This window comes from Oncorhynchus keta, chromosome 28 (genome assembly GCF_023373465.1).
Source record: "Oncorhynchus keta strain PuntledgeMale-10-30-2019 chromosome 28, Oket_V2, whole genome shotgun sequence".
NCBI lineage: Eukaryota > Metazoa > Chordata > Actinopteri > Salmoniformes > Salmonidae > Oncorhynchus > Oncorhynchus keta.
Genome location: NC_068448.1, coordinates 22192151 through 22207292, shown reverse-complemented (window position 1 = coordinate 22207292; position 15142 = coordinate 22192151). Strand labels below are relative to the sequence as shown.

The window sequence follows — 15142 nt, the reverse complement described above, 5'->3', positions numbered from 1 at the left end:
CGCATACACACGTCAGTCACACACGTCAGTCACACACGTCACACAGAGAACATGCTAATGATGGGTCAGGGTCAAAAATTAGGGGAATGACTTCACATTTATGGCTCTATTAAAGGAATATACTGGGATGGCTATGCTTGAGTGGCAGGTATTAAAGGGGTAGGTGCACAATTCAGTTAGTCCATTCAGACTTACTTCCATGGTACTGTCGAGGGAGCCAACACTGTTACTGCGACCACGTTTCCCTGCACCCAGCCAGGAAGAGGCAGGTTGCGGAAGGGGGGAAATACAGAAACAGAATGTTTCCGAGTGAGCTTGCAGAGATGCAGCACATACTGTGTATTCATGTGCCAGAAGAAATAGAACACGACACAAACAGGAGGCGAAGCAAGGAGAAATCTAAAGCAGTCCCATGGGTAGTGTACTCTCTCAGTGTCTAGACTATATTGTCTGAAGAATTTCAGTTCATTCTTAGAAAGAACCCAGTCAGTCAGAAAAAATAGCATATCTCTATCAACCAGCAGGATTAGTGAAAGTATTTTATTAGAAAAAGACACCATTTTCAAGAGGGAGTGGTTTGTGCGTGTGTGTGTGTGTGTGTGTGTGTGTGTGTGTGTGTGTGTGTGCGTGTGTGTGTGTGTGTGTCTCACCTCCGTCTGATAGGTCTCGGAGGGATGAGCTGAGTGCGGAGCGTTTCAGTCCCTCTCCCGCAGAGTAGTTGTCATCTAGACTGGGCCTTCCCAGGGTGCCGTTCACCACCTCACCCTTCACCCCCACTCCGCCTCCGACCAAGCCGGTCAGCAGGCCAGTCCTCATCACCCCTTTCTGCTTCTCCAACTCAGCTACGGATTGAAGGAGAGCGAGGGAGAAATCGAGAGAAAGAGAGAGAAGATTGACAATATAAGTAGTTAAAAGCAATACTCCCACATCACTGCCTGTCTTCCTGTAATTCACTTACAGGTGGATAGGGTAAGATACAGGAAAGCAATAGCCACTCTGTTACTCCATCGAGCCACACACAGATACGCCCACACACAGCTGTAGTTCCCCATAATGACTAACAGGGGGAGGTGTACTCACACTCTACTCTGTACTTCTCCATCTCCTGCACCTCAGCTATACTCTCTCTCAGGTCACTGACAAAGCGGGTGCGGTCCTGCTGACTGGGAGCCATGAACACGATAAGGACCTTACTGTCCCCACCCAACACTGCTGAGGTCAGGCGGATACCGTGGAGGTAGTCTGGGTGACAGACAGAGAGGAACATAAAAACACAACATTTATTGTATGGCTCTTAACTTTATGACCTATGATGACAGGCATAGACATATAGATACACACACACAGAGTGAAGGGAGTGAAAGGGAATCCTAGTGTACAGAGGGGACAGTTAATGTAGTATCTAGATGGATGGTTGAGTTGTGTAAGTCATATGAGGAGCAGGCAGAGCTGGGAACAGGGTCTCACAGGAGTTCTGGAACATGTGGACTTGCATCTCCACTAGAGGGAAGGACTGTCTGAAACTGTACGTCACAGAAGTCTTCTTCTTCTGGAAAATCTTAGTCACCTGAGGAAGCAAATGGAGAAGATATAGTTGTTTAGGTAGGGGAAAAGAGGAAATCACTCTTACATATTTCTATATTGTTTAGGATAGCCTGGTGGTCTCCAACTCTACATAGCCATAGTAGGACTCTCTCATAGGAATTCCCATTGTTATGAGGACGTGTTACAGGAAGCCTTACCACCAGCAGGTCATTGAACAGGAAGACCTCCCTTTGGTGAACTCCGGTCCTTTGGGGTCGGTTGGGGTCAGGCACCTCATAGAGCTGACAGCAGCATACCAGCCTGCGGTGTGGCAGAGACATCACCTACACAAAGCACAAAAAGAAAACGAGTTTAGTATTAAATCTCCTTATGGCTGAGCAGTAACACAAAGAATGTACGAGTATTACAGCTTGTCAAAGATGTAACACATAACAACAACAGCTAGTACTATACAGCTCCTCGCAGGCTAAACAGGGAAATGACACGGGGCTACAGTTACATTTCAAGCCCAGACAACTCACAGGCTTTTTGCCTACTATGACTCTCTCCACCGCCTGCACTTGAGACACGTGGTCATCATTGGTCCTTAGCTCCCACTTCTGGATGCGCTGGTAGATCCCAACCAACAGATCCCTGGGAATGTCCTGGCCATTGTCCACTCCTAGAAGACATGCAGAGAAAGAGACAGGTTGTTATGTGTTCATGTATAAATGCCTATTTCAGTCTATTTCCTGCTGTATTATGGTGCTCATTTGATTAAAAGGCCCAAGACTTGCATTATCTGGGAAGTATGAGTCATGACTCAGAACTCATACAAGCCAAAAGGATTAGACAACCGCAGTGGCAATAGTCATAATTTATCACAGTACTCTGCTAATTTATAGTCTGTGCGACAGCCTGAGAATTGTATTTCTCCCAACACCAGGGGGAGCCATATGCTAAATTTAATGTTACATGATTATTTTGTTTGTGCGCATGTGTATGGATGTGTTTGTTCCAACCGCACCTCTGAGGTTCTTGATGAAGTCCTCTATCTTCATCTTCCTCTCTGCCTTAACGTTAGGGCTGTACATATCCGTGTTGAGGAGGATGATGGCGAAGGCCAGGATGAAGATGGTGTCTGGGTTCTGGAACTGGCGGACCAGCGTTGGGTTACACACACAGTACCGCTGACTGGGAGAAAAAAGAATATGTTGTAAAATCTTAAGAGAGAAAGCAACACACATTCTCTATCACTCTAACAACGTAGTAGAACCATGAGTTTGGCAAAGCAGGACTATTGTACACGTAAACAGGAATACATTGTAAACACACCTGAAAGCCTCTATGAGCCTCTCTACTTTCTGGGCTTCTCCTTGAACTCTGATCTGGGCCTGGAACTTCCTCAGAGCATCGTCCAGGTCCATCCCAGAGAAATCCATCTCGTCCACCACACAACTACAAAACACACCACACAGGAGACACAGTCAACACTTTAACAGTAGCCTCCCCAAGGACTTTTTAAACCCCCCATGTCTCGGCCGACACAGCTTTCACAGCTTTTTGCCACACAAACATTTTGCTAAAATTTTACATAAATTTACAAGGTATTTTTTTTATATACATTGAATTTGGATAGATAGTACATATCATGTGTACCCTATATATAGTGTTATCAGTCATAACTATTCCAGATCCCCTCAGCTTCTCTCAGCCCATCCCACCTATCTCCTTAGGCCACCTCTTTAGATTTCCATGCTTTCATCTTTTTCAACTGTTTTATCATGTTTTACATGTTTGAAGCTTTCTAATCGCATAGTATCCACAGATTGTTATTTAAAGATTAATATTTTTGTTAATAGTATTATTATATTGTTGATTGATTGCCTATGGCTTTCCAAATCTCCCAGCATTCCTGAACTTGTGACCAGAAACAAGCTACCTGGGGGCAATATCAGAATATATTATCTAAAATCTGCAAAGCTGAGATGGTTTTAAGCCCCATATATACAGTGCATTCGGAAAGTAGTCAGACCCCTCGACTTTAACCACATTTTATTACGATACAGCCTTATTCTAAAATGGATCAAATATTTTTTTTCCCTCATCAATCTACACACAATACCCCATAATGTCAAAGAAAAAACATTTTTTTGTTGTTGACATTTTTACAAATGTATTAAAAATAAAAAACAGAAATACTCTAGGGAAGGGTACCAAAAAATGTCTGCAGTATTGAAGGTCCCCAAGAACACAGTGGCCTCCATCATTCTTAAATGGAAGAAGTTTGGAACCACCAAGACTCTTCCTAGAGCTGGCCGCCCAGCCAAACTAAGTAATCGAGGGGAGAAGGGCCTTGGTCAGGGAGGTGACCAAGAACCCCATGGTTAATCTGGCAGAGCTCCAGAGATCCTCTGTGGAGATGGGAGAACCTTCCAGAAGGACAACCATCTCTGCAGCACTCCACCAATCAGGCCTTTATAGTAGAATGGCCAGACGGAAGCAACTCCTCAGTAAAAGGCACATGACAGCCCGCTTGGAGTTTGCCAAAAGGCACCTAAAGGACCACGAGAAACAAAATTCTCTGGTCTGATATAACTAAGATTGAACTCTTTGACCTGAATGCAAAACGCCACGTCTGGAGGAAACCTATGATGAAGCATGGTGGTGGCAGCATCATGCTGTGGGAATGTTTTTCAGCGGCAGGGACTGGGAGACTAGTCAGGATTGAGGGAAAGATGAATTGAGCAAAATATAGAGAGATCCTTGATGAAAACCTGCTCCAAAGGGCTAAGGACCTCAGACTGGGGTGAAGGTTCACCTTCCAACAGGGCAACGACCCTAAGCACACAACTAAGACAATGCAGGAGTGGCTTCGGGACAAGTCTCTGAATGTCCTTCAGTGGCCCAGCCAGAGCACGGACTTGAACCCGATTGAATATCTCTGCAGAGATCTGAAAATAGCTGTACAGCCTGACAGAGCTTGAGAGGCTCTGCATAGAAGAATGGGGGAAACTCCCCAAATACAGGTGTGCCAAGCTTGTAGTGTCATACCCAAGAAGATTTGAGGCTGTAATCGCTGCCAAAGGTACTTAAACAAAGTACTTAGTAAAGGGTCTGAGTAGTTATGTAAATGTAATATTTCAGTTTTTTATTTTTAATACATTTGCAAAAATGTCTAAAAACCTGTTTTTGCTTTGTCATTATGGGGTATTGTGTGTAGATTGATGAGGGAAAAAATATATATTTTAGAATAAGGCTGTAACATAACAAAATGTGGAAATTGTTAAGGGGTCTGAATACTTTCAGAATGCACTGTATCAGTAAGAACCTTAACTACCAGTAATACCCTAAAATTAGGAAATATCACAGGATTAAAATAAAATAAAAGGATAGAATAGATTTATAGAAATGTATCCCCTCTAAATGAAGGATTTAGTAATCCCCTGTTATCCCGTTACTGTATATTCCCATTCTGAATTATACCCCTCTTACCTCTCTCCCTCCCTCATTCCCAGACTTACTCCAGTACGTCCTTGTTGAACTGTTTTTGCCGGTTACCAAGGAATTCTCCAATCATCTGTCTGCTCAGGCCCTTCCTCTCCAGGATGAAGCGAGCGATCCCGACCGGAGTGTCGGACACAAAGCCTCTCTCGATCAGGTACTGGATCCCTTTCTCTGGCTTCCTGAGAACCAGAGAGACCAATCAGAAAAGGACAAGTCACAACAAAGAGAACGACTCCTCTGACGCTATATCCTACCTATTTTGAAGGTTTTATTTTCAATGATTGGGATACGTGGCTGTTTGTTTTATGTAGTTTATGTAGTAAAATATGAATGGATTGCAAATGTCTTACTTGTTGAATAGGTTGAGTCCGATGCGGTACTGGCGTCTTTGCACCACGTCGTTGTTGAATGGCGGTGAGTCCCAGCTGTGTCGACTCTCTCTCTGGTAGGTCTGCTTGCCCAGAGGGGGTAGGGGCTCCCTCAAGCTGTCCTGAGACGAGGAGCCAGAGCTGCAGTTCACCGTCTCATTGGAGTTGGTGGTGGAGTTGAGAGAGTCGTTGTCCCCGTCAGACAGACAGGGCTGCTCTAGGCCACCAGGGGGCAGCGCAGCAGAGGAGGAGGAGGACAGGGGGGTGGTGGGGGGCTGCTGGGGGGAGGACGATGACGAGGGGGTGTCTGGGTACTGGTGGTGGTGAGGGTGGTGGTGATGGTGGTGTGCCACGTGATGGGGGATGTGAGTGGGCAGGGGGGGGCCCCGGCCAGGGGCCCGGGTCTGGCCCTGCGCTGCTGTTGTGGAGACAGGGCGGGGAGTGTTAGGGGAGTGTTTGAGTGTTCCCTGAGGCGAGCCTGCTCCTCCTGCTGGCTCCTGCTCATAGATCTGTCTGCTGAGGGAGCCACGGTCTGAACGGTCGCTAGTGTCCACGGAGCTGTCGCTGGGAGGCTCGATGGTGAGCAGGGGCAGGTGGGCGCCCCTTAGACGGTAGTCTCGACACTCCGTGCAGGGGGTGCTGCGACGGCTGTTACTACTACCCCCTCCCTCAGTATCCCTGCTGTCCTCACGGCCCCCCACGCCTCCCCTCGGGCCCCAGTACTCTGTGTCTGTGCTGCTGGGGGCCCGGTCCAGAGACAGGGGCGAGGAGGGCATGCAGTCATCCATGTATAGAGTGACATCACTGTAGGAGGTGGCTGTGCTGTCTCCGTGCATGCTGAGGCCTCCTCCACCTCCTCGGGATCTCTCACCCAGGCCTCTGCGGGATGAGGGGTTACTGCTGCTGCTCCACACACACTCCCCAAAGTCATCACTGATGCCTCCGCCCTCCCTGCTACCCTCTTGGGAGTCATCCCGTCCTCCACGGCAGGTCAGGGCGTCATCTATGGAGTCAGCCAGGGACTTTACCTGTACATGGTGAGAGGAAGCTCAGTACAGTTTTTAGGTATAGATACTCAACCGGCAGTGTGACAAAACAAAGACTCAAACAGGAATAGAATTGAATAGAATCTCCAACTGAGGATTAATTTAACCAGCCACTTGATTCAACATATTACTGCTGTAGTTAAAGAACCAGCTGTCTGACTGACCTGTTTGGAGAAGGAGTCTTCTAGGTGTGTGTAGTCTCCTGTCCGCTCTGTGTCAGGTGAATGAGGAGGGCCGATACCCACACTGTGTGTGAAGTTTGTCTGTGTTCCGGTCCCCTGCTGCTGCGCCTGGCGGTCGTCAAATGAGTACTGCAGCCGCATGTTGGACAGGATGATGCGTCGTGTCATGCGGCTCTCGGACGCGGAGTTGCGGAGGCGCTCAAAGTTCTTGTTCATACGGTACTGGCGGAAGGCCGTCTGGATGGTCCGGGCTGCTCTGCGGCTCACAAAGGAGCCACCGTACTTTCTCTCCAACATCTCCACCTGACAGAGGAGACAGAACAGGGGACAGAGCAGTTGTAGACAGGGCTACCACAACACTCACTGCCAGTAAAGTAATGCATGTTGTCATGCTTGTTCTTTCTCTTTCACAGTTCAAACCATAGTTTATCTACTCTAACCACACTTCAGGGCAGGCCTACATGTACCTTCTTGTCCTGTAGGTCTGTGGAGAGCTCATAGCTGTCAGAGAGACTGGCCTTGCACCTCTTGTTCTCCTCCTCCTCTTGCTTGCGGAGGGCCAGACTGGCCGGCTGATGACGTGTTCGCAGTGCCCAGGCAAGGCTGGCCGAGCTGGGAGGGGCCACACACGGAAGTCCACGGGGGCCTGGAGGACCAGGACACCTGCTGTTGTCACTGTAGCGCTCGGTGCCACGCAGGTACGCTGTGGTCTGGCTGTAAGGGCCGTCTATGTGGGGCCCTGGCGGCTCCACACATCGGGTTTCTGCTTCCACACTGGGTACAGAAGGATGAATGAGAGGGGAAAGGGCTTGATGAAAAGGGGACATACTTTACTGCAGTAATCCCCAGCCCCAAACCATCTCCAGTCCCAAACACAGTTGTATTGTCACTAACAGGTAAGTCACATACATGCAGAAATTAGACCGGCGTAGCAGGAAACTTCTCCTGCTGGATCTCATGATGGAAGAGGAACGAACTTACACACACACATTCACACACTCAAGTTGGAACTTTGTACTTAGCTTCTCACCACAACAAAGATCATAATTGACTCCAGCTATTCTAAATAGGTCACTTTATGTGCAGCAACCCTTTCAGTCACACCGATGGTAATAAAACAACATGTGATCAAAGCTACAGACTGGATTAGCATGACCCATTCCACCAAAACAATATTCCTTCCACTGGAGCTGACAGAATCATGTGAAGGTTCCTGCCTTGTGAACCAAAGTCCTGCAGGTGACAGGGTCTCTGCCCTTTCTCTCTCTCTCTCTACTCTCTCTCTCTTTTTGTCCTCTCTCTCTCTCTACTCTGTCTCTGTCTCTTTCTTTCCTTCTTTCCAGGCCAGACAAACTCCCTGTGCTATTAATGTATTACTGTGTTTCAGCACCCTTGTTCAGACATATCTCTCTCTCTTTCTCTCCTCTCTATTTCTTTGTCTTTTTAGCAGCGAGTCTCTCTCTCTTTCTGTCTCACATTCTCTCTCTGACATACAGGAAAATAACAAGTATTTTCACATTAGGGCAGTCATTAGCCATAAACACACTCCACTGCCACATGCCACTAACTACATACCTGACCGGAAAGACCCAGTCTTTACAATAAGGTCACACGCATGGACGTACAGGACTGTACTTTTGAAAAATACAGTAGATTATGAAAAAAACACTTATACATATAAAAATATAAACGTCTCCCACTAGGCCTGTACAGTACTACAACATATACGTGTCTGATGTAACCTACATAATGACCTACTGCACAAAATAACTAGAGATAGGCATGTAGAAACAGAAACAGTCTCATATACAGTAAAGCCCAACAGTCTTCTCAGGCCTGATCTTCCAGGTAATCCAACACTATCCTGCTCTCTATCCCATGTAGCAACTGTCAGCCAGTCCAGTCAGCCAGTCAGTCAGTCAGTCAGTCAGGCAGTCAGTGAGTAACCATTTCACCACAGTCATATGCTCCTGCCTTGACTTCCTTCCCTTGCCACACCCCCTCTGTCCAGGCGCTGCCCTCTGGTTCTTTCTCCCTCCCTGAAGAAAACATAATGACAGAGCAGAGGCACAGGGAAACTAAAACTGGCAGTGTGCAAATGTATGTGGTAAAAGCTATATTCAGACTATGAGGCAGACAAACGTCATTGTAAAATACCTAAGTGGTTACAACACATTCTGTAGGAATAGGGTACAACAATTTGGAAAGACATGTTCTTTCTCTTTTTGGTCCTCCCTTTTTATTGTTTATCTCATTCTCTTCCCCTGAGAAGCAGTGATTTCCTGTGTTGGTGTGGAGCTGACAGAAAATATTTGACAGGAAGGAACACTTTGGAGGACTATGGAAACAGAACACCAATGATCCTTACACAGCCACAGTAGACACATTAGTTGAGGTTGAGAATACTATGTTATTTGTGCAATAGCAACAGAGTGTTGATGTTACAACACCTTAGTAATCAGAACATCAGAGGAGGGGAAGCTGTGTACCCACGTCAATGTGGTTTTTAACAGCATTTCCTGTACCAAGAAATAAACGTTTTCTCTGATAAAGAGGGTGAAACAAGGCCACAATACTGTGAAAGGCCGTTTGAAACCATGGGACCCTAGCATGTTATGTAATAACAACAGGAGTCACTCTGGAGCCAGATGTACAGCGATACATCTATGACCACTGCTGGAAAGTTCACCTCACTGCAGCTCAGTTCAGATAAAGATTTCAGTTGGGATGATGATTTTTTTACTTGAGAAATGGTAGTGGCCAATAAGTGTTCATCAGTTACATTTGTACTATACTTCACATTGATGTACATTGTGTTTGGACTATTAGAGGTACTGTATTGATGTACATCAAATCAAATTGTATTTGTCACATGCGCCGAATACAACAGGCAACAACACCTTACACTGAAATGCTTACTTACAAGCCCTTAACCAACAATGCTTTAAGAAGATAAGAAAAATAAGTCCTCTACTGGCAGCTTCATTAAATAGTACCCACAAAACACTAGTCTCAGCGTCAACAGTGAAGAGGCAACTCCGGGATGCTGGCCTTCTAGGCAGAGTTGCAAAGAAAAAGCCATATCTCAGACTGGCCAATAAAAAGAAAAGATTAAGATGGGCAAAAGAACACAGACACTGGACAGAGGAACTCTGCCTAGAAGGCCAGCATCCCAGAGTCGCCTCTTCACTGTTGACATTGAGACTGGTGTTTTGCGGGTACTATTTAATGAAGCTGCCAGTTGAGGACTTGTGAGGCGTCTGTTTCTCAAACTAGACACTCTAATGTACTTGTCCTCTTCTCAGTTGTGCAACGGGGCCTCCCACTCCTCTTTCTATTCTGGTTAGAGACAGTTTGCGCTGTCATGTGAAGGGAGTAGTACACAGGGCTGTACAAGATCTTCAGTTTCTTGGCAAATTCTAGCATGGAATAGCCTTAATTTCTCAGAAAAATAATAGGCTGATGAGTTAAGGAAGAAAGTATTTTGTTTCTGGCCATTTTGAGCCTGTAATCGAACCCACAAATGCTGATGCTACAGATACTCAACTAGTCTAAAGGAGACCAGTTTTACTGCTTCTTTAATCACCACAACATTTTTCAGCTGTGCTAACATAATTGCAAAAGGGTTTTCTAATGATCAATTAGCATTTTATATGATTAACTAGGATTAGCTAACACAATGTGCCATTGGTACACAGGAGTGTTGGTTGCTGATAATGGTTCTCTGTACGCAAATGTAGATATTCCAGAGAACAGAGAACAGTCTATGACTAGGGTGTCTGGAGTCTCTGACAATTTTTAGGGCCTTCCTCTGACACCGCATGATATAGAGGTCCTGGATGGCAGGAAGCCTGGCCCCAGTGATGTACTGGGCCATACGCACCACCCTCTGTAGTTCCTTGTGGTCATAGGCCGAGCAGTTGCCATACCAGGCAGTGATGCAACCAGTAAGGATGCTCTCGATGGTGGAGCTGTAGAACCTTTTGAGGATCTCAGGACCCATGCCAAATCTTTTCAGTCTCTTGAGTAGGCTTTGTCGTGCCCTCTTCACGACAGTCTTAGTGTGTTGGGACCATGATAGTTTGTTGGTGGTGTGGACACCAAGAAACTGGAATCTCTCAACCTGCTCCACTACAGCCCCATCGATGGGAATGGTGTTCAGTCCTTCTTTTCCTGTAGTCTACAATCATCTCCTTTGTCTTGATCACATTGAGGGAGAGGTTGTTGTCCTGGCACCACACTGCCAGGTCTCTGACCTCCTCCTCCTCCTCCTCCCTATCTCATCGTTGTCGGTGATCAGATCTACCACTGTGGTGTTGGAGTCGTGCCTGGCCATGCAGTCATGAGTGAACAGGGAGTACAGGAGGGGACTGAGCACACACCATTAAAGGGCCCCCGTGTTGAGAATCAGTGTGGCGGATGTGTTGTTCCCTACCCTTACTACCTGGGGGCGGCCTGTCAGGAAGTCCAGGATCCAGGTGCAGAGGGAGATGTTTAGTCTCAGGGTCCTTAGCTTAGTAATGAGCTTTGAGGGCACTATGTTGTTGAACGCTGAGCTGTAGTCAATGAATAGCATTCTCACATAGGTGTTCCTTTTGTCCAGGTGGGAAAGGGCAGTGTGGAGTGCAATAGAGATTGCATCATCTGTGGATCTGTTGGGGCAGTATGCAAATTGGAGTGGTTCTAGGGTTTCTGGGATAATGATGCTGATGTGAGCCATGACCAGCCTTTCAAGCACTTCATGGCTATAGATGTGAGTGCTATGTGTCGATAGTAATTTAGACAGGTTACCTTATTGTTCTTGGACACAGGGACTATAGTGGTCAGCTTGAAACATGTTGGTATTACAGACTCAGTCAGGGACAGGTTGAAAATGTCAGTGAAGACACTTGCCAGTTGGTCTGCGCATGCTTGGATTACACGTCCTGGTAATCCATCTGGCCCTGCGTCCTTCTAAATGTTGACCTGTTTAAAGGTCTTACTCACATCAGCTAAGGAGAGCGTGATCACACAGTCATCCTGGAACAGCTAGTGTTCTCATGCATGTTTCATTGTTACTTGCCTCAAAGCGAGCATAGAAGTAATTTAGCTCATCTGGTAGGTTCTTATCACTGGGCAGCTCGTGTCTGTGCTTCCCTTTGTAGTCTGTAATCGTTTGCAAGCCCTGACACACCCATCGAGCATCGGAGCCGGTGTGGTACGATTCAATCTTAGTCCTGTATTGACGCTTTGCCTTTTTGATGGTTCGTCGGAGGGCATAGAGGGGTTTCTTATAAGCTTCCGGGTTACAGTCCCGCTCCTTGAACACAGCAGCTCTACCCTTTAGCTCAGTGCGGATGTTGCCTGTAATCCATGGCTTCTGGTTGGGGTATGTACGTAAGGTCACTGTGGGGACGACGTCATCGCTGCACTTATTGATGAAGCCAGTGACTGATGTGGTGTACTCCTCAATGCCATCGGAAGAATCCCGGAACATGTTCCAGCCTGTGCTAGCAAAACAGTCCTGTAGCTTAGCATCTGCTTCATCTAACCACTTTCTTATTGACGAGTCACTGGTGCTTCCTGCTTTCGTTTTTGCTTGTAAGCAGGAATCAGGAGGATAGAATTATGGTCGGATTTGCCAAATGGAGGGCGAGGGAGAGCTTTGTACCTATCTCTGTGTGTGGAGTACAGGTGGTCTAGATTTTATTTTCCCCTGGTTGCACATTCAGCATACTGATAGTAATTCAGTAAAACTGATTTGAGTTTCCCTGCATTAGTTATTGTTATTATATGACATAAGTATTTGTTCTGATTTACATTTAGTCAAAAATGCACAAATATCCTTGCAAATGAAAATAGTCTAATCTCCACAAAAGCCAACCTAACTAAGAAATACATTTATTTATTTAGTTTGTTGCCATGGTGAATAATCCAATAATAATTGGTAGGACACATTAAAGGAAACATCAGAGTTTACCGGAATCTCTAAATGAAAATACTGGCAGATCCCTGGCCACTAGGAGCGCCACCTCTGGATCAGCGTTTTCCTGTTTGCTTATGGCCGGATAGAGCTCATTGAGTGTGGTCTTAGTGCCAGCATCGGTCTGCGGTGGTATATAGACAGCTACGAAAAATATAGATATAAACTCTCTTGGTAAATAGTGTGGTCTACAGTTTATCATGAGATACTCTACCTTAGTTGAGAAAAACCTCGAGACTTCCTTAGATTTCGTGCACCAGCTGTTGTTTCCAAATATCCATAGGCCGTCACCCCTTGTCTTACTAGAGGCCGCTGTTCTATCCTGCCGAAAAAGCTTAAAACCCACTAGCTGTATGTTATTCATGTCTTCGTTCATCCACGACTCGGTGAAACATAAGATATTACAGTTTTTAAAGTCCCATTGGTAGGATATACGTGCTCGTAGTTTGTATATTTTATTATCGATTGACTGTACGTTGGCTAATAGGACCGATGGTAAAGGTAGTTTACCCTCTCGGCAACGGATCCTTACAAGGCGCCCGGACCGTCGTCCATGATCTCTCCGTTTTTCCCTCCTGTAAATGACGGGGATGGCGGCCTCATTGTGTTTGAACTATAAGAGGTACTGTATTGATGTACCTTGTGTTTAAACTATAAGAGGTAATGTATCTAAAGTTATGTTAGAACTACAAGATGTTCTGTATTAATGTATCTTGTGTATAAAGACAACTTCCTTTTAGTCTATTTATGTTTAATCAGACTTCTCTAAGAATGTAATAATATTTAGCAGCTCTGTACAGATCTCAAGCTTCGTTGAAATCCACCCTCTCAACATCTCCACTCTACTTAAAAATCTGATTTTTCTGGATGTATCATCATCTCTCACTCCAGCTTCTCTAATCCCTCTTTCTTTCTCTGCCCCCGCATCCTCACAAATGGAGAAACAGAGAAGGAGGAGGGGGTTGCATAGTGACGGTTGCCGTGAGACCTATGTGGGTGGGGAGGCAGTTGATGGGATGAGGAGCATAGTTGCCATGACGATGGATTGACCGTTAACATCGTTTAGGTGGGTGTAGATGCATTGTGGGCTGTGAGTGACGGACAGTCATCATAACCATAATGCTACAAGTGTGTGTTTCAACAAATCTTCTCAGTGTTTATACATACAGCACATAAATGTATAACACTGGGCAGACTACTGTAGTTAGAGACTAAACTCACACACCCAGTCTCTATTGCAGGTCTGTGTTCCCTTTTACTGTATAAATAGTCTGCGACTTACCACAGTGCACCACGAAAACCAGTGCCCCTTTTATGGAGTGGAAAACATGGACAGTTTGGACACAGAAGTTGGTGACAAAGCCACACAGTTATACACCAAGATAGGGACACCACGCTGGCTGCCACATCACACAGGAGGGCACAGATGGCCTTTTCATGTCTGTCTCCCAGCCATATCTAAACATAGGTTACATAATATCACACATGAAAAAACAACCTAAGCTTTCTAGGCTACTGATGATAACTGTCTGAACATCCTCTTTCATTGTATTCCTCTCCTCATCTCAGCTCATACTCAAACCCAGGGCAGTTTCCATACCCTATTTAAAGACCAAAAATGTAAAAGTAGGCTACAAAAAACTAGACAAATCATTCCAATCCCGATTAAAATGCAAAGGCTGTTTAGCCTATTGCTTGGCTGGCTTTGGGAGAGTAACTGCCAGGCTGCACGCCTTACTCTTATTTTAAGAAAGCAGAGAGCAGAGAAAGTGCCAGACAGTTTGCTGCCTGAACGGTCAGCCATTTAGGCAGTGCACCGATTGCTTTGAATTTGATGTTAGCCTTCGAACTCGGCCTTGTAAACATGCCAGCTGTTTTATGCATAGGATACTTTCACATTGATGTCGGCAAAGGCAGTGCGTCCAATAGGCTTGTGTAAGATTATCTTCCCCTAAAGTAAGTTGAATTAAATTGGTCAAAATTAGCTTTAGAATTACTTGTGCCTATGTATAAATAAATAAAATAATTCAAAATACAACGCCAGAAAGCATGATATGGCCACAGAGTGTCATTAGGTTATTAAACAAATTAGCTGTGGATTGTTTTAAGCATGAAATTTGGGTAGTGTGCAGGACAAATAGCCTACCAAATAGCTGATTGTTGAGTTTCAGGGGTCAGTGAAAAGCAGTTAAATAGGCCTAGGCCCAGGGGTGCAACTTTCACTTGGGACAGGGCGGGACAAGTCCCCCCTACATTCTGAAATTGCAAAACGATACAAAAAATACAAAACGAGACAACGGTGTGCCTTAGGACCATTTGGACGCCTCAGAGCGGTCGGGAAGGATTTTTGGAGTGTTTACGCGACCCCCCCAAAAGTGATGTCCCCCCACTTCTAAAACCAAAGTTGCAGTATGTCTCCAGTCATATTAAGTGTAGTAGAATTGCATGAAATGTGTTTATAAAATGCCACATTTTTCCCATGCAAAGATAGGAGAAGAAATATCTCTCATTAGGCCTACTCTATGTCACGACACTCTCAGGCATACATCGTTC

At 45.7% G+C, this 15142-nt stretch overlaps 1 protein-coding gene across 3 annotated transcripts in view; it reads right to left on the bottom strand.

Annotated features, from left to right (window-relative positions):
• The window catches only part of LOC118360842 (IQ motif and SEC7 domain-containing protein 1-like), a 72334-nt gene that overhangs the window by 5126 nt on the left and 52066 nt on the right, over nt 1-15142 (bottom strand). The window contains exons 1-13 of one of the 3 annotated variants that reach the window (XM_035740305.2): nt 7537-8580; nt 7095-7401; nt 6610-6930; nt 5382-6427; nt 5049-5210; nt 2860-2982; nt 2552-2718; nt 2067-2206; nt 1743-1868; nt 1468-1567; nt 1081-1242; nt 651-842; nt 196-245 (exon numbers count right to left, since the gene is read on the bottom strand). In XM_035740305.2, the coding sequence (XP_035596198.2) occupies nt 196-245; nt 651-842; nt 1081-1242; nt 1468-1567; nt 1743-1868; nt 2067-2206; nt 2552-2718; nt 2860-2982; nt 5049-5210; nt 5382-6427; nt 6610-6930; nt 7095-7401; nt 7537-7586 (2946 nt within the window). In that variant the 5' untranslated portion in view covers nt 7587-8580. Of the gene's footprint in view, nt 1-195; nt 246-650; nt 843-1080; nt 1243-1467; nt 1568-1742; nt 1869-2066; nt 2207-2551; nt 2719-2859; nt 2983-5048; nt 5211-5381; nt 6428-6609; nt 6931-7094; nt 7402-7536; nt 8581-15142 lie in introns of those variants that run through there. The other 2 variants (XM_035740304.2, XM_035740306.2) reach the window with 2 other exon arrangements.